Source organism: Chlamydotis macqueenii, chromosome W, assembly GCF_036417535.1.
Source record: "Chlamydotis macqueenii isolate bChlMac1 chromosome W, bChlMac1.mat, whole genome shotgun sequence".
Taxonomy (NCBI): Eukaryota; Metazoa; Chordata; class Aves; order Otidiformes; family Otididae; genus Chlamydotis; species Chlamydotis macqueenii.
The window spans coordinates 15,375,063-15,401,607 of record NC_141592.1 but is presented as its reverse complement, the minus strand read 5'-3'; the positions used below and the strand labels follow the sequence as shown (position 1 = coordinate 15,401,607).

The window sequence follows — 26,545 nt, the reverse complement described above, 5'->3', positions numbered from 1 at the left end:
GGCATCCCTCCCTTCCAGCGTGTCGACGGCACCACACAGCTTGGTGTCATCGGCGAACTTGCTGAGGGTGCACTCCATCCCACTGTCCATGTCGCCAACAAAGATGTTGAACAGGGCTGGGCCCAACACGGACCCCTGAGGGACACCACTCATGACCAGTCTCCACTTGGACATCGAGCCGTTGACCACCACTCTCTGAGTGCGGCCATCCAGCCAACTCCTTATCCACGGAGTGGTCCGTCCATCAAACCCATGCCTCTCTAGTTTTGAGAGAAGGATGTCGTGCGGGACAGTGTCAAAAGCCTTGCACAAGTCCAGGTCAAGGATATCCGTTGCTCATCCCTTGTCCACCGATGCTGTCACCCCGTCATAGAAGGCCACCAAATTGGTCAGGCACGATCTGACCTTGGTGAAGCCATGTTGGCTGTCACCAACCACCTCCTTGCTCTCCATGTACCTTAGCATGGTTTCCAGGACAATCTGCTCCATGACCTTGCCAGGCACAGAGGTGAGGCTGACTGGCCTGCAGTTGCCCATGTCAATATATTGGACAGAGCCAGTTCCAGCCAGCTCCAAGATGGACCAAAGCTGAGCCAATGAGCAATGCTGGTAGGCGCCTCTGTGGTAACATATTTAAGAAAGGGTAAAAAATGCTGCACAACAACTGTGAGAGAGAAGAGTGAGAAAAATGTGAGGAAAAACAACCCTGCAGACACCAAGGTCAGTGAAGAAGGAGGGGGAGGAGGTACTCTAGGTGCTGGAGCAGAGATTCCCCTGCAGCCCATGGTGAAGATCATGGTGAAGCAGATTGTCCCCCTGCAGTCCATGGAGGTCCACAGTGGAGCAGATATCCACCCTGCAGCCCGTGGAGGACCTCACGCCACAGCAGGTGGACATGCCCTGAAGGAAGCTGCAGCCTGTGGAGAGGAGCCCACACAGGAGTAGTCTCCTGGCAGGACTTGTGACCCCAAGGAAAGGACCCATGCTGGAGCATTTTTTTAAGAACTTAAGCCCATGGAAAGGACTCACGTTGGAGAAGTTTGGGAAGGACTGTCTCCTGTGAGAGGGACCCCACACTGGAGCAGTGGAACAGTGTGAGGAGGAAGGAGCGGTAGACATGAAGTATTATGAACTGACCACAACCCCCATTCCTCATACCGCTGTGCTGCTCGGGAGATGGAGGCAGAAGTCAGGAGTGAAGTTGAGCCTTGGAAGAAGTGAGAGATGGGAGGAGGGTATTTCCAGATTTGTTCTTATTTCTCATTATCCTACTCTGTTTAATTAACAACAAATTAAATTAATTTCCACAAGTTGAGTTTGTTTTGTCCATGACAGTAATTGCTGAGTGATCTCCCTGTCCTCATCTTAACCCACAAGCTTTTAGTCATATTTTTCTCCCCGTCGTATTGAGGCGGTGCAGTGATAGAGTGGCTTGGTGTGCACCTGGCAGCTAGCCAAGGTCAACTCAACACAATTTCTTCCTTTCCATTTTTTTTAAACATTTATTTCTCCAGTACAGAATGAGAGAAAGAAATCAGCTCATAACAGAAAATGTTAATAAGCATTCACTTCTCCAATTTCTCTCTACTCTTACAAATTATTGGAAGATGCAAGAACTTAAATTACTTTAAGTTCAGAGTTTTCTGTTGTACTTATTATAATTTAGTAAAAATAAAAGCCAAAAGAAACATTAGAATATTTATCATATAATAAATACTATTCAGTGTTGCCTGAAATAGGCTTCCCCTGAGTTGACAATAGAGAGAATAAGAAATTGATCCCTAACCTAAATTGTTTACTTACCTCCTCCTACTTCGTGCAGGTGTGCTGCAGCGTTCCCCGGAGAAGTGATGTTGGTTGGACCGAGCCAAAGGAGGCTGCCTATTTGATGCCATCTCCCATGGTCGCATTGACGGTGGTGCGGTTGGTGATGCCATTGTATAGTCAAAAACTGAATGAGAAAGGCGTTGTCTCTTGGGACTTGAACTATCTTCACTCTGTGCCAAAGAGAAAAAAAAAACAAAAAAACCCTCAGTTGAGTGATTTGTTTCCAATATTAAAACTCCAGTATTACTTACTTCAGCTAGCATTTGAGAGGTAGACTTAACGGACTAGATCAAAAGATCATGAAGTTAAACAACTATAATTAGTTGTAGAATCTACTGCCTCCATAATGCAAAAACTTAATTACCCACCTGAGCGTTTTTAATAAAGCATATTTTAGCAACATGAAGATATTGTAAATACTAATGCTAAGGCAACCACAGAAATTATATCAGAAAAAGGAGTAAACGTTTACTTCAGGAGAAAGAGGTAGGTCCTATTTTGTTATAATATTCAACACAGGCATGACTCCTTCAACACAGATTTAGGATATAAACACATAAATGAGTGATTTGAAGACCTTTTTGGAAAAGATAAGTGCAGATTTCACACCAATGAGATCCATATTTGCCAGTAAACAGATGTCATATAGAACTCTAGTTCAGCATATGAACTCCATTCCTACCAGGTGCATGCTTACATAGCTGGAAAAAAAACATTTTAAAATGTCTGGAGTACAAATCAGCTCTGCTATCCCAACACAGAAGTGCCTCATCTTTTAATTTGCTAGTGCAGTAACAGTAATTAACAGGCAAAGACAACGTGATCAAAAACAACCACCATGAAAAACTTGGTTTAAGTTTGTGTATTTTACTGAAGTTCTACTGGGACTAGGTAGCTCCTAGAGTTGTCAGTGTTAGTGATATGAAAATCATTTACCTCCAAGTTTACATTTGGTTCTGAACAGAAATAGTTACCTCTCCTGTTCACTGCCTGTCCCTGCTTAAAATGGTTAGTTAGACCTCTCTTTTTCTTCAACATAATAATTTCAGTTAAGAGATATGATGTGACGAGTTTAAGAAACCAAATATTTGTAGTCATTTGCAGATGATCAATAGAGAGAAAACTGAGCTTCTCTACAATAACTGTCTTCCTTAAATGTCCCCTCTAACTCTTTTAGAAGCCTTTTGCTTCACATACATTTAAGGACTATCATGTTTTAAAGCCTCTCTGCATTTATTAATTCCTCATAATTATCCTCAGTCTACCAAATATTTGTTTTCTTCCTATTTTATTAGCCCTCTTATGGTTTTCAGCTTTAAAGGAGTTTAATTTCCACTTACTGAATGCTATTGGTTGAGTAGAATATTTCATAGAATCATAGAACAGCCAAGGTTGGAAGGGACCTCAAAAGATCACAGAGCACAGGTTGGGGAATAGGAGTTATGGTCAGTTCATCACGTTGTCTCTTTACACTGCTCCTTCCTCCTCAGGGGAAGAACGCCTCACATTCCTCCCCTGCTCCATTGTGGGATCCCTCCCACGGGCTACAGTCCTTTGTGAACTGCTCCGGTGCAGGCCATTTTTCCACGGGGTGCAGTCCCTCAGGAATTGGCTACCCTAGTGCAGGCTCTCCACAGACCACAGCCTTCTTCAGGCATCCACCTGCCCCGACGTGGGGTTCACCACAGACTGCAGGTGGACATCTGGCAGGAGCTACATTACTCCTCCCTCTCCTTCTTCACTGACCTTGGCGTCTGCAGTCATTCCTCTCACAAGAAATTCTTCACAATCAGGCTCTGGCAAACGCCTCTCAGGTTCTATTCACATCTCCTCTCAGATCTTCTTGTGGCTGGGCTGGGCCAAGGCAGGCCCAGACAGCCGCCCAGTGGGAGGCCAGAGGGTGAGTGCCACAAGGCCCACAAGGCTCATGTCCTCCCCTTCTGTGCCCCCTGTTTCTGCTTCTTCACTTCTTCTTTTTTTTTTTTTTTCTTTATTTTTCCCCTTCTTAAATACGTTATCACAGAGGCATTATCACTGAACATTCCGTCACCAATTGGTTTGGCCCTGGCCAGCGGCGGGTCCGCCCTAGACCCGGCCGAGTCCATCGGACAAAGGGGAAACTTTCAGCAATTTCTTGCAGAAGTTGCCACTGTAGCCCCCTCCCACTAAACAAAACTAGAACACAACTGGGCAACACTGAAGAGAATCTGTCTCCATCTTCTTTGCAGCAAAAAAGGAAGAACTTAATAAAGGAAGGAGGCAGGGGTTCAGTGAAGTTGGAAGACCAGCAAAATAAAGCAAAGGGATAAAATCACCACTCCACCTATATCTTTGTTGTGGTTTAACCTTGTCTGGCAACTAAGCACCATGCAGCTGCTCACTCACTTACACCCCTGGTGGGTTGGGGGGAGAATCAGAAAGGTAAAAGTGTGAAAATTCATGGGTTAAAATGAAGACAATTTAATAATTAAAGATAAATAATAATTAAAAACAAAATTGTAAGGAAAAGAGAAAAAATGAAAGGAGAGAGGGAAATAAAACCCAAGTGTTGTAGTTCAGCCCCGATCGGGACCAGACTACGCAGTCTCTCTCTCGCTCCCCCCACCCTCCGAGAGAATAGGAGGAGATGATATAGGAAAAAATGGCTCAAGGTTTGAGATAAGGATGGGGAGAAATCCTTAAAGTCACCGTTATGGGCAAAACAGACTCGACTTGGGGAAAAACACCCATTTATTTCTAAAATTAGCAGGAGAATGAGACAGGGAACAAGATAACCTCCCCCCACACCTCCCTCTTCCCAGGCTTAAAATTATCTCTACTACCTCCCCTCCCGAGCGGCATGGGAGGGGAAAAGGGAATGGGGGTCGCGGTCAGTTCATCATGCGTTGTTTCATGCCACTGCTTCCTCCTCGGGGGAAGAACTCCTCACATTCTACCCCTGCTCCATTGTGGGGTCCCTCCCACGGGCCACAGTCCTTCGTGAAACTGCTCCGGCGTGGGTCATCTCTTCCACGGGGTGCAGTCCCTCTAGAACAGCTGTCCCAGCGGGCCCTCCACAGGCCACAGCCGCCTTCAGGCCTCCACCTGCTCCAGCGTGGGGTCCTCCATGGACTGCAGGTGGATCTCTGCCCCTCCGTGGACCTCCATGGGCTGCAGGGGGACAACCTGCTCCACCATGGTCTTCACCACGAGTTGCAGAGGAATCTTGGCCAGGAGCCATGTTACTCCTCCCCCTCCTTCTTCACTGACCTTGGCGTCTGTAGCCGTTCCTCACAACAGGCTGGCAGACGCCTCTCAGGATCCTTTTCACATCTTGTTCACTTCTCATCTCCTCTCCACTTCTTGCAGCCAGGCTGGGCTGAGTTGGGCCCAGTCGGCTGCCCGGCGGGAGGCCAGAGGGTGAGGTCTGCAAGGCCCACGAGGTTCGCGCCTCCCCCTCTCTGCCCCCGCTCAGCTGCTTCACATCTCTTCCTTTTTTTTTTTTCTGTTTTCCCCTACTTAAATACGTTATCGCAGAGGCGTTATCATGGGACATTCTGCTACCAATTGGCTCGGCCTTGGCCAGCAGTGGGTCCGCCCTAGGCCTGGCCGAGTCCACTAAACAAAGGGGAGCGACTTCTAGCAGTTTCCTACAGAAGCTACCACCTTAGGCCCCCCCTCACTAACAAAACCAGAACACCAAGAAAGACAAGTGATGTAAAAGAAAACAATTGCTTACCACCAAGTGACTGATGCTCAGCCAGTCCCTGAGTCATGGCCCTCCTCCAACCTCCCCTCTAGTTTTATTGCTGAGCATGATATCATACAGTACGGAACAGCCCATTGGTAAGTCGAATTCAGCTGTCCTGGTTGTGTTCCCTCCCAACTTTTTGTACACCTCAAACCTACTCACTTTTGGGGCACTACATACTCACCATAGTGGAAGCAACTACTGGGTGGCTAAGAAACATATGCTGTAAACCATGCCACTGCCCGAAACAACATCTTAGGTCTTGAAGGGGAAATTTTGTACCCAGTACCCCAGAAAGCATTAAGTTGGACAATGGGACTCTTTTCCAAAATAACCTCATAAACTCCTGGGCCAAGAAACATGGCATTGATTGGATGTATCACATCCCCTAACACCCACAAGTCTCTGTAAAGATTGAACAATATAATGGACTCTTAAAGACTATGCTGAGAGTGTTGAGCATGGAAGCACTGGGATATAACTTTAGTACAAGCCACTTGTCTTGTTAATACTAGAGAATCTGTTAACCATCCTGGTCCTGCCCAATGCAAGCCCCTACATACAGTGGAAGGAGATAAGATTCCCGTAGTGCACATAGGTAAGTAGCTGGAGAAGGTGGTGTGGGTTGCTCCTCCCTTGGGAAAAGGCAAATCCATTCATAGGATTGTCTCTGCTCAAGGACCTGGGTATACTTGGCGGGTAATGCGGAAGGACAGGGAGATCCAGTGTGTACATCAAGGAGATTTAACCTTGGGGGAAAATAATCTGTGATGTGAGTTGTATGTTGTAGGAAATAATGTAGCAGGAACTAACTGAACGGATGAAGAGAGAGCTTCTCAAGTAACCTGACAAGTGCAGCAATGAGCCAAACCAAGCTGATGTTGGTGCTCAATGACTGATCATGCTGCTTCTCCTGTCCTGAGTGACCACCTTGACAGATGGGGCCCAAGTCATAACCAGTTCTTCTGAATATTTTGACAGGTGGTGGAGGCCCATGGAATGGGGAAATAATACCAAACTATCTGTTAAGGGAGAAGGGATAGTAGTTAATGAGAATGTATAAATCTGTATGTTGGATGTAAAGATGGTTTAATTATGTTGTGTAAGTTACAAGTCTTGGCAGGAGGGAATTTCAGGAATGTGAAACAGATATAAAGGGATGATCTGAAGATATGTTAATATTTCCAATTAAGTGGAATGAGCATGACACAAATGGGATGGAATAGTTGGGACAGCTGACTCAAAGGGATATTCCATATGCTATTATGTCACGCTTAGCAATAAACGCTAAGAGAAAGGAGGAGGAGGGGCCATTTGTTATTAAGGCATTTGTCTTCCAAAGCAATCACTATGCATACTGAGGCTCTACTTCCCAGGAAGTGTCTGGACAGCATCTGCTGATGTGAAGTATAGATTTTTTTTTTTTCACTTTGCTTCTGTGCATGGCCTTTGCTTTCTTTCATTCAGGTGCCTTTATCTTGACTCACTAGTTTTTCATCTTATTTTCTCCTCCTGTCCTGCTCAGAAAGGGGGAGTGAGAGTGGCTTGGTGGGCACCTGGCAGCCAGCTAATGTCAACTCGCCACATTTGCACACAGATGTGGAGGAAGAGAGACAGACAGAGGCGTGTACACATCGTCGTAGTTCAGCCCCGATCGGGACCAGACTACGCAGTCTCTCTCTCGCTCCCCCCACCCTCCAAGAGAATAAGAGGAGATGACATAAGAAAAACGGCTCAAGGTTTGAGATAAGGACGGGGAGAAATCCTTAAAGTTACCATCACGGGCAAAACAGACTCCACTTGGGGAAAACTATTCATTTATTACTAAAAACAGCAGGATAATGAGACAGAGAACAAGATAACCTCCCCCCACACCTCCCTCTTCCCAAGCTTAACATTATCTCTACTACCTTCCCCCACACCGAGCGGCACAGTGGAGAAGAGGGAATGGGGGTCGCAGTCAGTTCATCATGCGTTGTTTCATGCCACTGCTTCCTCCTCGGGGGAAGAACTCCTCACATTCCACCCCTGCTCCATTGTGGGGTCCCTCCCACGGGCCACAGTCCTTTGTGGAACTGCTCCGGCGTGGGTCATCTCTTCCACGGGGTGCAGTCCCTCCAGAACGGCTGCCTCAGTGGGCCCTCCATGGGCCACATCCTCCTTCAGGCATCCACCTGCTCCAGCGTGGGATCCTCCCCGGGCTGCAGGTGAATCTCTGCCCTTCCGTGGGCTTCCATGGGCTGCAGGGGGACAGCCTGCTCCACCATGGTCACACAGGCTGCAGGGGAATCTTGGCCAGGAGCCACATTACTCCTCTGTTGGATACCTGGAGTATCAGGGACACTTAGTGAACAATCCAGATCGAATGGAATTGTTATGTTTGTGAGCAGCAGGCCTCAAGGACATCACTGAAGCCACTTGTGAGAAAGTAATGAAGCCACCTGTAAGAAAGTACTGAAGCCACCTGTGAGAAAATAATGAGGCCGCCTGTGAGAAAGTAATGAAGCTTCCTGTGAGAAAGTAAACGAAGCAACCTTGAAGAAGATCGTAAACAACTTTGAGAAAGTAAAAACATGAAAAGTACGGGACTTTCCAGGTTAACGGGACTTTCCAGATTAGCTAACTGCAAGTAGGAGGGATATGCAAATGTCACCATTAGAGCTTAAGCCAATCACGCAATGACTAGTAGGCATATTTTGTCTTAGCAATATAAATATGCGCACCCGGGACTAATAAATGGAACTACGCTTATTACTCATATTGAGTCCTTGTCATACGTTCCTCCGTCGCTCGCACTCCTCCCCCTCCTTCTTCACTGACCTTGGCATCTGCAGCCGTTCCTCACAAGAAAAATTCTTCACCACAGGCTGGTAGACACCTCTCAGGATCTTTTTACATCTCATTCACATCTCCTCTCCCCTTCTTGCAGCCGGACCGGGCTGAGTTGGGCCCAGTCGGCCGCCTGGCGGGAGGCCAGAGGGTGAGGTCTGCAAGGCCCACGAGGCCTGCACCTCCCCCTCTCTGCCCCCGCTCAGCTGCTTCACATCTTCTCCCTTTTTTTCCTGTTTTCCCCTTCTTAAATACGTTATCGCAGAGGCGTTATCACGGAACATTCTGCTACCAATTGGCTCGGCCTTGGCCAGCAGTGTGTCCGTCCTAGGCCCGGCCGAGTCCACTGAACAAAGGGGAGTGACTTCTAGCAGTTTCCTACAGAAGCTACCACCTTAGGCCCCCCCTCACTAAACAAAACCAGAACACACATAGACATGGAGAGACATGTGAATATGCAGATGCCGAGGAAGAGAGACCAAGAGATGCATGCGCACACAGAGATGCACAGATGGAGAGACAGAGGGACATGTGTGAAGAGAGATGCAGACGAAAAGTAGCGGAGACGCATGCACACACAGACACAGAGACGCTTCTGTACACAGATGCAGAGAGATGTGCACGCACTGAGTTGTATGCATACACAGATGCACAGAGAGAGATGTGCAGAAAGAGAGACAGAGAGCTGTGTGTGTGCAGAGTAAGAGAGACAGAGAGATAGAGGCAGGCACACGCACACAGATGCAGAGGAGTGGATAGAGACATGCGCACATACACACACAGACTGGAGCACCTCCAGACAGATAGAAACATGGAGACACGCACACACACGCAAAGGAAGAAAGGCAGATGCACAGCACACACGTGGAGAGACATGCGTGCAGAGAGGCAGAGAAGCAGAGATGTGAGTGCACAGACACAGGAGGAAGAGAAAGAGGCATACACAGAGAGACGTGCACACAGTGCTGGGTTCTGCACTTGGGTCACAACAAATCCATGCAACGCTACAGGCTTAGGGAAGAGTGGCTGGAAAGCTGCCTGGCGGAAAGGGACCTGGGGGTGCTGGTAGACAGCTGGCTGAACATGAGCCAGCAGTGTGCACAGGTGGCCAAGAAGGCCAACAGCATTCTGTCTTGTATCAGGAACAGGGTGGCCAGCAGGAATAGGGAAGTGATTGTGCCCCTGTACTCAACACAGGTGAGGCTGCACCTCAAATACTGTGTTTGCTTTTAGGCCCCTCACTACAAGAAGGACATTTAGGTCCTGGAGCGTGTCCAGAGAAGGGCAACAAAGCTTGTGAAGGGTCTGGAGAACAGGTCTTATGAGGAGTGGCCGAGGGAACTGGGATTGTTTAGTCTGGAGAAGAGGAGGCTGAGGGGAGACCTCATCACTCTCTACAACTACCTGAAAGGAGACTGTAGAGAGGCGGGTGTTGGTCTCTTCTCCCAAGTAACTTGTGATAGAATGAGAAGAAATGGCCTCAAGTTGCATCAGGGGAGTTTTAGGCTGGGTATTAGGAAACACTTCTTTACTGAAAGAGTGGTCAGGCACTGGAACAGGCTGCCCAAGGAAGTGGTGGAGTCACCATCCCTGGAGGTGTTCAAAGAACGTGTAGATGTGGCACTTGAGAACATGGTTTAGTGGACATGGTGGTGTTGGGTTGATGGTTGGACTTGATGATCTTAGAGGTCTTTTCCAACCTTAATGATTCTGTTCTATGCTATTCTATTCCACATTAATTACTTGTGTTTCCACCCCTGGGGCAGTTGATTCCAGGTGTACTGGATACCCTTCCATGTGAAAGCAAACTGTGGCCTGCACTCTGTTGCCAGAGGGATCAAGAAAAATGCGTTAGCATTATAAATTGCTGCACACCATTTGGCTGCCTTTGACTACAATTCATATTGGAGTTCTAGCATGTCTTGTATGCAGCACTTGGTGGCGGCATAACTTCATTCATGCCATGATAGTCCACTGTTAGCCTCCTGTGAGAGACTGAATTGTGGGTCTTTTGTCTCCAAGCTTGCTTGCATATGAAAGACTGAACTGCAGAGCATTTGTCTCAGAAGATTGCTTGGCCAAGTAAGCAACTCTGGATAAGATGTTGGATAAGAAGCACAATTGCATGTAACAATTGTGTGAAGAGCAGGGCCATGAATCGTGAAGTATGTGCAAATGTACAGAAGTGTGGAGACATGCAGGTGGTCAGAAACCACAGCCCTTGAGCAGGGATAAAAGAACTCTTGGGACAAACCTTCATGGCAATCACCCACTGAGAGGTTTGGATCCCCCGGGACACCGGTGCGACTGCTGAAGCACCAAGAGATTTGGACCCTGCACGATTATCCACCGCTGAAGCCAGACAAACCGACTCAATTGCCCACCACCGAACCACCAAGAGATTTGGACCCCCAGGACACCGCGGATCCATGGTGGTGACTATTCTTGCAACTCTATCCTGAATGCTTGCTTAATTTCCACCTTTTCTTCTCACGCTGTCCTATCACTGCTATCTTTTCCTACTTTTGATAATAAAAACTGTTTTGGATATACGGCATTTGACCTCGTTTGTGTCTTAATCTCATTCGAGGTGATTGAACTTGCAGTGAGAGGTTGGCCTAGCCACCCCTAGCCTCCCAGGCTTGTCTGAGGTTGGCTAGAATGCAAGGGGGCCTTCCTCTCATCTGAAATTGGATCCTCTCATCTGAAATCAGATCGTAACACTTCCATTCTTGGTTAGATTTTCACACTGGCCATATGGGACTAGTAAAGGGTGGACTCCTGGCGAAGCAATCTGGTCTAGTGGAAAGTGTCTCTGTCCATGGAAGGGGGGTTGGAACTAGATGACCATTAAAGTCCCTTCCAACTCAAACCATTCTATGCTTCTATGATGGGGAAGGCTGCAGGCTTATGACTTCTGGCAACAGGAAGACTACTCCTTTTCTACCTGCACATCTGCAACAGTGGTATACATTCAGTGCCCTGGTAGAAGACAAGGGAGAGAATGTCATGTCTGAGGAGGCATCAGATCTAGCCAAGCTTGAACCTCAAATCAGCATCAAGAGGAAGCAACAGGTGATATTGGTGGGAGACTCCCTTCTACAAGAGATGGAGGCTCCCATCTGCCAAACTGAGTTCTTGTCTATGGAGATTTATTGCTTGCCAGGAGCTCATTGGAATGGAAGACATCGTGGGACAGCTTGTACAACTGGAGTGCCGCTATGGTGGATATAAACTCTTAAAAAAACCCCATCAAATTCCCCAAAAAACAGAATAAAAAACACACCACAGGCAGGGCAGACAAGCATGTGTGTGTGCATACACATGTGTGTGCATATACATGTGTTTGAAGGCAAGGGAGGGCACCCTGTATCTGAACAAACAGCTTGAGTGTATGAGGCTCTTCTATAGGACTGATGACAGTCCCTGTGAGAGCTTGTGAGTCAGGATCAGAGAACACACCAGTAAGGCTGACACTGTGGTAGAAGTTTGGGAGCTTGCTACAGACCATCAAATGAGAATGAAGTAGATGATGAATGAAGTGATGCACAGCTGGATCTGCTATTCACCAGCAAGGAAGAACTGTTTGGGGACATGATAATCAATAGTAGCCTTGGCTGCAGTGATCATGAAATAGCAGAGTTCAATATCCTGAGGGGAGTGAGGAAGTCAAGCCACAAAGTACAGATACTGTCCTGGTGGGATCCCATGGAAGGCAGCTTCAAAGGGCAAAGGGACTCTAGAGAACTGGTAGGTTGTTAAGAACAACACTACTGGTATTCAAAATTATACCCTACCCTCTCTCCCAGAATCAAGTCTTGATTTCTGATTTGACAGATAAGTCTTGGAAATCTGGCTGTCTGGGCACAGAAACAGGATTTCTCAATGAAGGAGCATTAAGACAATTTGAACTTGGGCTACTAAAAATTTGACATTAAAAAATTAACCTCTCCAACTCTGAGAGCTGTCTTAAACTCTGGATACCTGTAAGGAAGGCCAAAACAAGCCAATCATTACTGTAGGTAAAAAAAAGGATTGTGAGATAGCTCAAAGGAAGCTTGTAAATAAGTCTTCTCTGCATATAAAGTAATAAGTTTCTAGGAGCATTTGCATGTGAAAGAACTTAAAAGTTTGAAGCACTGAGCAACTTGTAGTATTACTTGGAGTATTTTTGCAGTTATTCTTTAGATGGTGAGTACCTTCCTGAGTAGTTGTTTCTCCCCACTGAATGCTAGGTTTGTCTTAGAAGACACAGTACAGAAGAACAGATACCACTCCTGAAACTGCCAAGTATTACTGAAAGCAACATGTACATTCAAACTAGGATGTATAATTCAGGGAGACAGACAAATAAATCCTAGAATGGCACTGCTCATTTCTACTACTTTAGTGAAAATACCTGATGTGGTGGGTTAACCTTGGCTGGCTACCAGACACCCACCTAGCTGCTCTCTCACTCCCTCTCAACAGGACATGGGAAGAAATTAAGATGAAAAACCTCATGGGTTGAGATAAAGACAGGGAGATCACTAACCTATTACTATCACAAGCAAATCAGACTCAATTTGGTGAAGATTAATTTAATTTATTGCAAATTAAAATAGATTTGGATAATGAGAAACAAAGACAAAATTAAAATAACATCTTCACTCCACTCCCTTCTGAGGCTCAACTTCGCTCCTTTATTCCAGGCTGCTCTATCTCCTCCCTCACATCCTGAGTGGCATGGGGCAGGGACAGAGAATGGGGGCTTGCAGTCAGTTCATAACAGTTCCTCTCTGCCATTCCTTCCCTCTCACACCCCTGCTCCAGCATGAGTTCCTCCCACAGGACAGAGTCTTTCATTAACAGCTTTAGTATGGGCTCTCCACAGGCTACAGTTGGGATATCTGCTTTACCATGGTCTCTTCCACAAGCTGCAGGGGAATCTCTGCTCGAGCACCTGGAGCATCTCTTCCCCTTCCTTCTTCACAGACCTTGGCGTTCATACTGCTGTGTCTGTCTCACATTTTTTCCTCACTCCCTTCTCTCACAGCTGCTGCGCAGTATTTTTTGCCCTTTATTAAATATGTTTTCATTGAGGCACCATCAGCTTCACTGATTCACTCAGCTTTGGCCAGTGGCAGGTCCATTTTGGAGCAACTGGAACTAGTGCTGTCTGACCGGGGAGCAACCCTGGCCTCTTCTCACAGAGGCCACCCCTGCAGCCCTCCCTGCTACCAAATCCTTGCTACATAAACCCAATACACCTGCACTCTTGGCCTCTCTTCTTTCTGTCAACAAACAAAAAATCAAAACAAAACAAAAAAACGCAAACACCAAAACACACACACTGAACCGCAAACCCACACAACCCACAATGTGAACACTCTGCATTTCTATGCTATGAGAGGCAGAACAGGTGAGTCTATTAGAACGCTTCCAAAATAATGGAGTTTGGGAAAGATGGGAAAAAAGGGAGGGGGGGAATGACATCAACTTAAAAGATGGAAGCTAACTCACAGCAATAACTTCATTTTAACAATATTCAATTATTTGACATTCCATAGACAATTTACATGCGTCATATTGCTTCAGATGTGTTGAGTTACTTATTCATTTCTACAAATTAAATAGTAAAAAAATGAACATTTGAATACTTATTAAAAAAATACAACTTGTGTTGCAAAATAAGATGTACCCTATGAAGTGTGGTATATGTTTGTGCCCATTGCCTCTTGTCCTATAATTGAATGCCACTGAGAAGGTTCTGGCTCCATCTTTTTTACTCCCTCCCATCAGGCATTTATACATATTGACAAGATCCTCCTTGAGTCCCCTCTTTTCTAAGTTAAATAGCCCCAGCTCTCTCAGCTTTTCCTCATATGAAAGATCTTCCAGTCTCCTAATCATCTTTTTGGTCCTTTGCTGGACTCTTTCCAGTACAGAATTGTAGAATCATAGAATAGTTTGGGTTGGAAGGGACCTTTAAAGGTCATCTAGTCCAACCCCCCCTGTAATGAGCAGGGGACAGCTCCAACTAGAGTAGGTTGCTTAGAGCCCTGTCCAACCTGGCCTTGAACATTTCCAGGGATGGGGCATCCACCACCTCTCTGGGCAACCTGTTCCAGTGTTTCACCATCCTCAGTGTAAAAAATTTCTTCCTTATGTCTAACCTAAATCTACCTCCCTCTATTTTAAAACCATTATCCCTCATCCTAAAACAACAGACCCTGCTAAAGAGATTCCCCCCATCTTTCTTATAAGCCCCCTTTAGGTGCTGGAAGACCACGATAAGGTCTCTCCAGAGCCTCCTCTTCTCCAGGCTGAACAGCCTCAACTCTCTCAGCCTGTCCTCACAGGAGAGGTGCTCCAGCCCTCTGATCATCTTCATGGCCCTCCTCTGGAGCCTCTCCAGCTGGTCCATGTCCTTCTGATGTTGGGGGCTCCAGAAATGGACACAGTACTCCAGGTGGGGTCTCACGAGAGTGGAGTAGAGGGGGAGTATCACCTCCCTCAACCTGCTGGCCATGCTCCTCTTGATGCAGCCCAGGATGCGGTTGGCTTTCTGGGCCGCAAGGGCGCATTCCTGGCTCATGTTGAGCTTCTTGTCCACCAGCACTCCCAAGTCCTTCTCCTCAGGGCTGCTCTCGATCCATTCTCCATCCAGCCTGTATTTGTGCCTGGGATTGCCATGACCCAGGTGCAGGACCTTGCACTTGGCCTGGTTGAACTTCATGAGGTTTGCATGGGCCCACCTCTCCAGCCTGTCAAGGTCCCTCTGGATGGCATCCCTTCCCTTCAGGGTGTTGACCGCACCACACAGCTTGGTGTCTTCAGCGAACTTGCTGAGGGTGCACTCTGTCCCACTGTCCATGTCGCTGACAAAGATGTTAAACAGGGCTGGTCCCAGTACCAACCCCTGAAGAACTCCATTTGTCACCAGTCTCCACTTGGACATCGAGCCATTGACCATCTCTCTCTTGTACTGGGAAGCCCACAAGTGGACACAGTACTCCAGGTGTGGCATCACCAGTGCTGAGTAGAGGGAAATGATCATCTCCTCTCGGGCTGTTAGCAATGCTTTTTCTAACGTAGCCAAGGATGCTGCTGGTCGTCTTTCCCACAAGGGCACATTGCTTGCTCATATTCAACTTCTTGTCCACCAGAACCCCCAGGTCCTTTGCTTCAAAGCCACTTTCCAGCCAGTCAGCCCCTAGCCTCTACTAGTGCACAGGCTTATTCCTGCTCAGGTGCAGACTTGGCATCTCCCTTTGCTGAATTTCATTAAGTTCCTGTCTGACCATCTGGTGCATCAAGTGCTCCTCCCAAGATTTTTTTCTTTTTTTGTTTTTTTTTGTTGTTGTTTTGTTTTGGGGTTTTTTTGGGGGTTTTTTTTTGTTTGTTTGTTTTTAAGAGATTAAACACTATTGGCCCCTGTATTAACTCAGAGCTGTACAATTAATGACTGGCTTCCAACTGGAATTTGTGCCATTGATCATAACCCTTTGAATCTGGCAGTTCAGTCAGATTTCAATCTACCTTGTTTCAATCTACCTTCACCTGGATTCAAAATAGAGGGATGTAGATTTAGATTAGATATTAGGAAAAAAAAAATTTACACTGAAGGTGGTAGAACACTGGAACAGGTTGCCCAGAGAGGTGGTGGATGCCCCATCCCTGGAAATGTTCAAGGCCAGGTTGGATGAGGCTCTAAGCAACCTGATCTAGTTGGGGATGTCCCTGTTCCTTGCAGGGGGATTGGACTAGATGACCTTTAAAGGTCCCTTCCAACCCTAACCATTCTATGATTCTACCTCACTGTCCATATATCTACCTTGTACTTCATCAGTTTGTCTATGAGGATGTTATACAAGCCAAAAGCCTTAGCTAAAGTCAATAAAAAACATCCACTGCTTGACACCCCACCCCTCTCCCCACATAACAATTTAAAGTGGACAAGATACTCAGAGATTTGTGCTTTGTGTAGTGCCCAAGACTGTTCTGTCCTGGTTAGACTATCCCTCTTCTGAAGATTCTAGGAAAAAAAAAAGTTCTTTACATTAACTACAGCTATTACAGTTCATTTTTTTTTGTTTTTAACCACACACAGAACCATTGAAAACTGAGATAAAGAACAACCTCTGTACCTGAATTTTGTGTTTGGTTCTTGAGAAGAGCATTTTTTGGTAGTTCTCAGACCCAATAAGGATGCAGAGGATAAAGAAGGAGAAGCTGCCCAGGTAAGCTCCATCCTTGGCTCGGTAGACAGTTGAGAATGATACTCTCTCCCTCCTCCCTCAACCACACTCAACAGAACAAACTTAGAGCAGTCTTGCCAGGTTCTCCACGTCCACATGTACGGATTTCTCTCATATCCACTGTTGTGTTTTTGTTTATGAGGGGGGGCCTAAGGTTGTAGCTTCTGTAGGAAACTGCTAGAAGTTGCTCCCCTTTGTTCAGTGGACTCGGCTGGGCCTAGGGCGGACACACTGCTGGCCAAGGCCAAGCCAATTGGTAGCAGAATGTTCCCTGATAACGCCTCTGTGATAACATATTTAAGAAGGGGAAAACAGAAAAAAAAGGGAGAAGATGTGAAGCAGCTGAGCGGGGGCAGAGAGGGGGAGGTGCAGGCCTCGTGGGCCTTGCAGGCCTCACCCTCTGGCCTCCCGCCGGGCGGCCGACTGGGCCCAACTTGGCCCGGCCTGGCTGCAAGAAGGGGAGAGGAGATGAGCTGGATGATGTGAAGAGATTCTGAGAGTCGTCTGCCAGCCTGTTGTGAAGAATTTTTCTTGTGAGAGGAACGGCTGCAGATGCCAAGGTCAGTGAAGAAGGAGGGGGAGTAGTAATGTGGCTTCTGGCCAAGATTCCCCTGCAGCCTGTGGTGACGACCATGGTGGAGCAGGTTGTCCCCCTGCAGCCCATGGAGGTCCACGGAGGAGCAGAGCTCCACTTGGAGCCCGTGAAAGACCCCGTACCGGGGGAGGTGGATGCCTGAAGGAGGCTGTGGCCCATGGAGGGCCCGCTGGGGCAGCCGTTCTGGAGGGACTGCACCCCGTGGAAGAGATGACCCACACCAGAGCAGTTTCATGAAGGACTGTGGTGTATGGGTGGGACCCCACAACAGAGCAGGGGAGGAATGTGAGTTCTTCCCCTGACCATGAAGCAGCAGCGTAAAACAACGTGTGATGAACTGAACGTGACCCCCATTCCCTCTTCCCCCCTGTGCCGCTCAGTGTGGGGGAAGGTAGTAGAGATAATGTTAAGCTTGGGAAGAGGGAGGGGTGGGGGGAGGTTATCTTGTTCCCTGTCTCATTATCCTGCTGTTTTTAGTAATAAATGAATAGTTTTCCCCTAAGTGGAGTCTGTTTTGCCCGTGACGGTAACTTTAAGGATTTTCTCCCTGTCCTTATCTCAAACCTCGAGCCATTTTTTCTTATATTATCTCTCTCTATTCTCTCGGAGGGCGGGGGGAGTGAGAGAGAGACTGCGTAGTCTGGTCCCAATCAGGTCTGAATTACGACATCCACATACTCAAACACTTGAAACGTGGACACTCCAACTGCTCCACGTCTCATAAAAGACACTTCAAACTCTAAAACATGTCCTTATTTTACACAAAAAATAATATATAACCTTCAGTAATAACTGAACATTTTAATTTCAGAGTGCAATGCATTATACTAGGCACACTAGTTGAGAACAATCATATCCTAAAGGTTCATAACTGATTTTTTTAACCAACAAGTTTTTACACATGCAGCATAGCGAACTAAAAACCTACTGGAGTACTTAACGTCCAATAGCTGACAATCTGTCCTTGCAATATAGTGATCAATTTTTGAAGGAATAAGCAGCACTGAAATGGAACCAGCTGTATTTGGAGTCTTGAAGAAAATACTGTTATAGAGAAGCTAATGATCTTGAGCAGGCCATGTCTGCTCTGTTGAGCCTTGTACTTAGGGCTTGAGAAGTCTGTATGTTGGCATGAGTAGCTGCTGTAAGGTAATCTGCTGGAATATCCCATGCTGGTCTGTGCTGCACACTGGTGGATTTTATGCCTGAGAAAACATTCCAATCTGTCAGAAGATATGATTCTTTTTGTTACACAAAATAAAAGGCGCCACGATACGGGAGGGAGGAAGACCCTCTCCACAGATGGGTTCTGTGCAGCATGCCATGGAAAAATCCATCCAGGGGCCATCTGATGCTGCACAAAAGTGAGGTGCTCAGCATCTGAATGGATGCAAGATTTACTTGCTATCTATATTCCTCTTATTATTATATAATATTAAAACAGTTATTTTATTATGCCACTTATTGTTGGGCCTTCCTTAGGAATCCAGAGAACTCTACACCATCCTTTTTCCCCCCACTCTGAGGCACAACACAAGCTCATCAAAACCATTTAGCAGCAGCCTTCATTCAGAACAATCCAAACATAGTTGAAGCTTCTGAAGAAATAATCAGTGCAGAAAAAAAAATATTATTATTTTTCTTTATTTTTCTAGAGAGATAACCATCTCAAAGCTTTACTGAAGTCTCCTAGGTATTCTCTCTTTTCAACAGCATCACAAATAACACAATCTGTACTTTCATTCCCTCCTGTATAATAGTTCATTCTTACTGCAGTGTGAAAGAATATGGAAAAGGTTCTATCAAAAACTCAAGGAGCTGACCAAGTCAGACATTGTGTTAAGATGAAAGGCTCTAGAGAGAGGATGAGGCTGAAACGGTATAATTATTAAGTTGATCTACTACTAATGGAAAACCAGTGATTAAAGGAATGGTGACAGAACTGCAAAATTGATAGGAAGTGATTCAGTTACAACTGTGAAGATTAGAGGACTCCCTAAGGAACAAAAATAAAAGATACATGCATAATGCTATACAGGCAAAAAAAAAGCACAGCACTTAATAAAAATAGCTGAGGTGGTGGGGAGGAATAGAAGCAACAAAGTTACTGCAGGTGAACAAGTAGGCGGAACTACTAGGAAACAAAGTTTGTAAAACACTAAATGAAAAAAAAGAAGTACTGTAGAAGATGAGGAAAATCAGAGAAATAAGATAAAGAAAGCCCCCACTTCAAGAAAAGCTTTTTAATTGTTCAAAAGACTCAAGATTAAAGACATAGTCAAAGCAATCTTTCAGCAGCTGAAAGCCATCAAGCCTGTGAGAGTCCAGGTAAAGCTAGCTGCAGGTTAATTGCTCTTCTACCAAGTGAGAGGCAGCTCCATTTCAATTCAAACAATATGATCCTGCAGTAATTGATATCAAGTTGGAGATAAACAAGTGTTCCCCTCCTCTTTCCTATACACTGTCTTCAGTGCATTCTGCTGCCAAAGGGCTGGAGAAGAACGCATTGGCAATATCACTGGTGGCATACCACTTGGCTGCCTTGGACTCCAGTTCATATTGAAGTTGTAGCATATACGGCACAGCAGCACTCACTGGTGGCCTAACTTCATTCAGGCCATGATAGTCCATTGTTAGTCTCCACTCTCAACTAGATCTTTGCACTGGCCATATGGGACTGTTCAAGGGTGAGCAGGACTTGCTGATCACTCCCTGGTTCTTCAGTTGATGAATCAGCTTATGAATGGGGATCAAGGAATCTCGGTTGGTGCGAAATTGCTGCCTATGCACCACGGTGGTAGTGATTGGTACCTTTTGTTCTTTGACACTCAGCATCCCCACAACGGAAGGGTCCTCTGAGAGACTGGGCAAGGTGGCCAGCTGTTTATTCTCCTCCGTCTCCACAGTGGCTATACCAAAAGCCCATCGGTGCCCTTTTGGGTCCTTGAAATACGCTCTCCTGAGCTAATCTATCCCGAGGATGCATGGAGCATTTGGGCCTGTCACTATGGGGTGCTTTTGCCACTCACTCACAGTTCAACTCACTTCAGCCTCCAATACAGTTAAGCTGTTGGGATCCTCCTGTCACTCCAGAAATACAAACGGGTTCTGCCCCTTTATGGCTTGATGGCATTAGGGTACAATGTGCACCGGTGTCCACTAGGGCTTTATAGCCTCTCGTGGGTCTGATGTGCCAGGCCATCTGATCCATACAGTCCAGTAAACTTGGTTGTCCCTCTCCTCCGCCTGGCTGGAGGCAGGGCCCCTCTGGTCCTGTTCATAGTATTCACTGGTCACTTCTTGTGAATATGAATCAGAATTCCCTTCCATAGGATCAGAGGTGAGGTCAGCCCTTCTACGCTGTCTGGGGAACTGCCCACTGGAGACTGGAGCAGCAATTTTCCTGGAAGAACCTCCTTTTGTGATTGTTTTTCCTCACAACTCACTTACCTGTGCCTCTAGGGCCAAAGTAGGCTTTCCATCCCAGTTCCTCATGTCCTCTCTTTGGTCACGCAAGGTAAACCACAGGGTACCTTGCCACGTGTACCGTCTCTCTTGAGCAGGGGAACATTTTCTCCTAAGAGCTGAAATATTGGTCTGTACCGGTGGGGAGTAGGACCTATCCTCTTTGAACTGCTGGAACTTCCGACACAGTTTCTCCACAGCTGAGACGCAGGCCCGTAGGGAGGAAGAGAGACTTTCTTCATATTGCCAGAGTTGGCCAGCCAATTCATCCACCATTTGTCCATCTCCATCTTTACAGGTCATTATTGCCAATGAGTTGGCATACGACAATGGAGCGCTTCTTCCACCACATGAGCCGTGCGCATTGGACTTCATCTGGATCTTTGGGTGACTCCTCACTGTCTAGGTCACTATAAATGATTTCCAGCATGGCTAATTCCCTCAGGTACTGGATACCTCTCTCCATGGTGGTCCACTTGCCTGGGTGATAGGTAACAGCTTCCTTGAAGGGATATCTTTCCTTCATACTTGACAGGAGTCGCCTCCAGAGGCTGAGGGCTTGTGCACCTCTTCCAATCACTCTGTCAATGTCTCCTTCCCTCAAAAGGGATCCCAGCTGCCTGGCTTCCTTACCCTCTAATTCCAGGCTACTGGCCCCACTATCCCAGCATCGGAGCAGCCAGGTGACAAGGTGGTCGCCTGGACTATGGCTGAAATCTTTTCACATATTTCGCAGGTCATTCAGGGATAGGGATTGGGTGGTTTCAGTCTCATTTATGAGTTCCTCTTCCTCCTCTGTTCGTGATGGTCCTGGTTTTTCCTCATCCCTTACTAAACGAGCTGACTTTCACTTCCAAGATTTCTTCTTCTCTATAGGGGTGATCAATACGGACACAAGTTGGTTCTCTGATTCAGCTGCAGCACCTGTCGCGGGGGTTGGAGTAGCCCCAGTATCTGTTGGTTGATTTTCCTTCCCCTTCTCCCTGAGGGTGCTGCGTAATGCTGAGTAGTGTTTGGTAGATACTAGCTAGTGCCCAGCACAGTGCGATAAGTTGTGCCTCTTTGGAATAGCCATGGCATTTTCCTTTCAAATATTCAATCACTTCATCAGGATTCTGTAGTTGTTCAGGAGTGAAGTTCCAGAGCATTGGAGGTGAGAAGCTCTCTAAGTACCTGCCCATATTCTCCCACATGCCATGCCACCCCTGCCCCTCCAGCCTCGAGGCAGATCTCCGGGTGATTTTTTTAAATAGTTGTTTAATCCTAAACAAAACCTGAAACACATTCAGGAGACATAGCAATAGGAGTATGCTGGCTTGCACATCCCTAGGATATTCAAAATTCTCGAGAGCTGATGTGACTAGCTTGAAGGAAAAAGGGAAGGTAAAAAAGTAGGGGAAAGTATCCTCCTCTGTCTTCCCCATAGATTGGTTCTTCATAGAGAAAAAGTTAAAAGTGTGATTATTTCTGTTCTGGTTTTGTTAGTGAGGGGGGGCCTAAGGTGGTAGCTTCTGTAGGAAACTGCTAGAAGTCGCTCCCCTTTGTTTAGTGGACTTGGCCGGGCCTAGGGCAGACCCACTGCTGGCCAAGGCCGAGACGATTGGTAGTAGAACGCCCCATGATAAGGCCTCTGCGATAATGTATTTAAGAAGGGGAAAACAGGAGAAGAGAGGAGAAGATGTGAAGCAGCTGAGCGGGCGCAGAGAGGGGGAGGCGCGAGCCTTGTGGGCCTTGCAGGCCTCTCCCTCTGGCCTCCCACCCGGCAGCCGACTGGGCCCAACTCGGCCCGGCCCGGCTGCAAGAAGTGGAGAGGAGATGAGAAGTGAATAAGATGTAAAAAGGATCCTGAGAGGTGTCTGCCAGCCTGTTGTGAGGAACGGCTGCAGATGCCAAGGTCAGTGAAGAAGGAGGGGGAGGAGTAATGCGGCTCCTGGCCAAGATTCCTCTGCAACTCGTGGTGAAGACCATGGTGGAGCAGGTTGTCCCCCTGCAGCCCATGGAGGGGCAGAGATCCACCTGCAGCCCGTGGAGGACCCCACGCCGGAGCAGGTAGAGGCCTGAAGGAGGCTGTGGCCCGTGGAGGGCCCGCTGGGACAGCTGTTCTAGAGGGACTGCACCCCGTGGAAGAGATGACCCACGCCGGAGCAGTTTCACGAAGGACTGTGGCCCATGGGAGGGACCCCACGCTGGAGCAGAGGAGGAATGTGAGGAGTTCTTCCCCCGACGATGACACAGCGGCGTAAAACAACGCGTGATGAACTGACCGCGACCCCCATTCCCTTTTTCCCCCCCGTGCCACTCGGGAGGGGAGGTAGTAGAGATAATGTTAAGCCCGGGAAGAGGGAGGGGTGGGGGGAGGTTATCTTGTTCCCTGTCTCATTCTCCTGCTAATTTTAGAAATAAATGAATAGTTTTCCCCAAGTCAAGTCTGTTTTGCCCGTGACGGTAACTTTAAGGATTTCTCCCCGTCCTTATCTCAAACCTTGAGCCGTTTTTCTTATATCATCTCCTCCTATTCTCTCGGAGGGTGGGGGGAGCGAGAGAGAGACTGCGTAGTCTGGTCCCCATTGGGGCTGAACTACGACAACTAGCTTGAAGGAAAAAGGGAAGGTAAAAAAGTAGGGGAAAGTATCCTCCTCTGTCTTCCCTATAGATTGTTTCTTCATAGAGAAAAAGTTAAAAGTGTGATTATTATTAATTCTTGTGAAATGGTGCCCGAGTTACGGAGTTGCCAGCAATGCCGAATACAAGGACCAGACTGATTTCACGACCAGTGATGTCATCATATCATAGGCCAGTATTGCCCAGTACATCCATTTCTGAGAAGTGATAAACAGCACCACAAGAAGTGTGTGATGCAACTGAGGATTTACATAACACGAGCATGCGAACAAATAATACAACATGGTAAACAGGGACTCTTAATATAATGAGTGCTTGTAACAACTTTAACGCATTCTGGTCAGATCTGTTGTTATCTCAACCCTTTGTGCCTCACGTTAGGTGCCAAAAAGAACTAACATGGTTTAGCTACAGTCAGCAATCGAGTACCATACAGCCACTCACTCCCCCTCCCCCCGGGGATGGGAAAGAGAATCGGAAAGAAAAGAAAATTCATGGGTTGAGATAAAGACAGTTTACTAGGATAGCAAAGAAAGACATAATTATATACACATAAAAATAATTACAATAGGAATAATAAAATATACAAAATGAGTAATGCACAATTTCTCACCGCTTGACTACCCAATGACCAATACAGCCCATCACAAGTAGCAATCACAGAATGAAAAAAAACCCTGCAAACAATTCTGGAACGATTCCAAACAGCAAGAAAAAAGCAAGCCAGGTCCCTGGCCCATCCTCACTTATATACTAAGCATGAAGTTTATGGCATGGAATACTCTCTTTGGTCAGTTTGGGTCAACTGTTCTGGCTATATCCCTCCCCGCTTCCTGCACCTGCACATTAGCAAAACCTGGGAAGGTGGAAAGTGTCCTTGGTCTCTTTAGCAACAACTCATAACATCAGTGTATTAATAACATTCTTCATATACTAAATCCAAAACACAACAGCTACTGAAAAGAAAATTAGCTCCAGCCCAGCCAAAACCAGGACAGGAACACTATACAGAAAGCAGAAAACACATCCTGCAAAACAGAGATCTATGTAGACCATTGTGTTAACTTATGAACCAAGCTCAACCCTTAGCTGAGTAGAATTTAAATACTCCCTATTAGATGAGTGTCCTGGTTCTGGATAGGATAGAGTTAATTTTCACCTGAGCTGGGAGAGGAGCTGGAGCTGGTGGCACCTGTGGCTGGGGGACACAGCTGGGATAGTTTACCCAGATTAGCCAAAGGGCTGTTAGATAACATGTGACATCATGCTCAATATATCAAGTGAGGATGGGGGGAAAGGGCATGATTTTGCTTCTTGGGTGAGAGCTGTGTGTTACAATCCATTGTGAGAGTGCTGTAAACTACATGCTGAAGTCTGTTCTGTTTTTGTTATTCCTTTCTATTTTTTTCTTTGTTGTTTTGTTGAACTGTTTTTATTCCCCAAAAATATTATTAAATTAATTAAATAGCTGTTGCTTTGGTTGGTTGCATGGTTGTGTTATGTACACTCTTATATATACTCTGTTTTCCTTGTGGTGCTGTTTCTTTCTTTGGGGAGAATGATGAGAATTATCATTTTGTTGTACAACGCTATATCAATTTATGATAACATCAATGGTCTTGAGGTTAAGTTGGTATCTGTATGTGTATGATTTCCCCCATTCTTTCACCTCCAGGCTACTTAAAACAAGTTTTGAGAAATTTTAATATCCTTGGGATGTTCCAGCCATCATGCTCTTATCATTATGTCTCCTGAATGTGTCCCAGGTCTTGTTTAGGATTACAAAAACACTTTTTAGGAATACCACCCAGAGATCTGCCCTGAGGCAAGATGATCATGGGTGGCATGGCATGTGGGGAATATGGGCAGGTATCTAGAGAACACCTACCGTGGTTTGGAATTTTACTCCTGAACAACTACAGTACACCGATGAAGGGACAGAATATTTGAAGGGAAAATGCTGTGGCTATTCTAAAGAGGCACAACTTACCACACTGTGCAGGGCCGTGGTCAGTATTTACCAAATACTGTTTGATATTATGCAGCACCCTCAAGGAGAAGAGAGGGAAAACAGACCGAAAGGCACTGTGGCTACTCAAATCCCCGTGGTAGGTGCTGCAGCTGAACCAAAGAACAAACCCGTCCTGGTATCAGTTGCTCCTGTATGCAAGAAGAAAACCTGGATGTAGAAGTCAGCTCGTTTGTTAAGGGATGAAGAAGCTTCTCTGAAGAAGGAGCAGGAGGAAGAAGCATACTGCCATGTCAGTGAAGAGGCAGACTACGCTGAAGCAGGGCCATCACAAAAACAGGAGGAAGAATTACCTGCTTTCCCCCCAAGGGCAAACTTGGTGGGAGAGCTCCTCCTCTTCCTTGGAGTAAGAGGAAGAACTTGTAAATGAGACAGTAACCACCTGATCCCTTTCCCTGAGTGAGCTGTGAGATATGTAAAAGGATTTCAGCCACTGTCCAGGCAAGCACATAGTCACCTGGTTGCTCCTGTGCTGGGATAATGGGTCTAGTAGCCTGGAATTAGAGGGTAAGGAAGCTGAACAGCTGGGATCCCTATCTAGGGAAGGGGGCATTGACAAAGCGCTTTGTCAAAGGCACAAGAGCCCTCAGCTTCTGGAGGTGACTCCTGTCAGGTGTGAAAGAAAGGTATCCTTCCAAGGAGGATGTTATATGTCACCCAGGCAAGTGGACCACCATGGAGAGAGGAATCCAGTACCTGAGGGCATTAACCGTGCCAGAAGGCATTTACAGTGACCTGGACAACGAGCAGTTGTCCAAATATACAGATGAAGTCCAGTACACATGATCCGTGTGGCAGAAGCGCACCATTGTTGTATGCCAACTCATTGATAGTAATGACCTGGAAAGATGGAGAGGAACCAATGGGGGATGAATTGCCTGGCTAACTTGGCAATAAGAAGATAGTCTCTCTTCCTCCCTTATCTCAGCTGTGGAGAAACTATATCGGGAGTTCCAGCAATTCAAAGATGATAGGTACTACTTCCCACCTCTATGGACTAGTATCTCAGCTATTAGGAGTAGATGTTCCCCTGCTCAAGAGAGGCAATACACATGGTGAGGTACGCTGTGGCTTACCTTGTGTGACCAAGGAGAGGACATGAGGAAGTGGGATGGGAAACCTAACTCAGACCTAGAGGCACGGGTACGTGAGCTGCGGGGAAAAACAATCGCAAATGGAGGTTCTCCCAGGACAATTGCTGCTCCAGT

General features: G+C 46.6%; 1 protein-coding gene across 1 annotated transcript in view; it reads right to left on the bottom strand.

The window, feature by feature from the left end:
* LOC147596588 (E3 ubiquitin-protein ligase RNF38-like) overlaps positions 1 to 26,545 on the bottom strand; it is a 254,090-nt gene that overhangs the window by 59,064 nt on the left and 168,481 nt on the right. Inside the window, exon 3 of the mRNA XM_086769690.1 lies at positions 1,804 to 1,997. Within this exon, the coding sequence (XP_086625816.1) occupies positions 1,804 to 1,997 (194 nt within the window). The remainder of the gene's footprint in view (positions 1 to 1,803; positions 1,998 to 26,545) is intronic.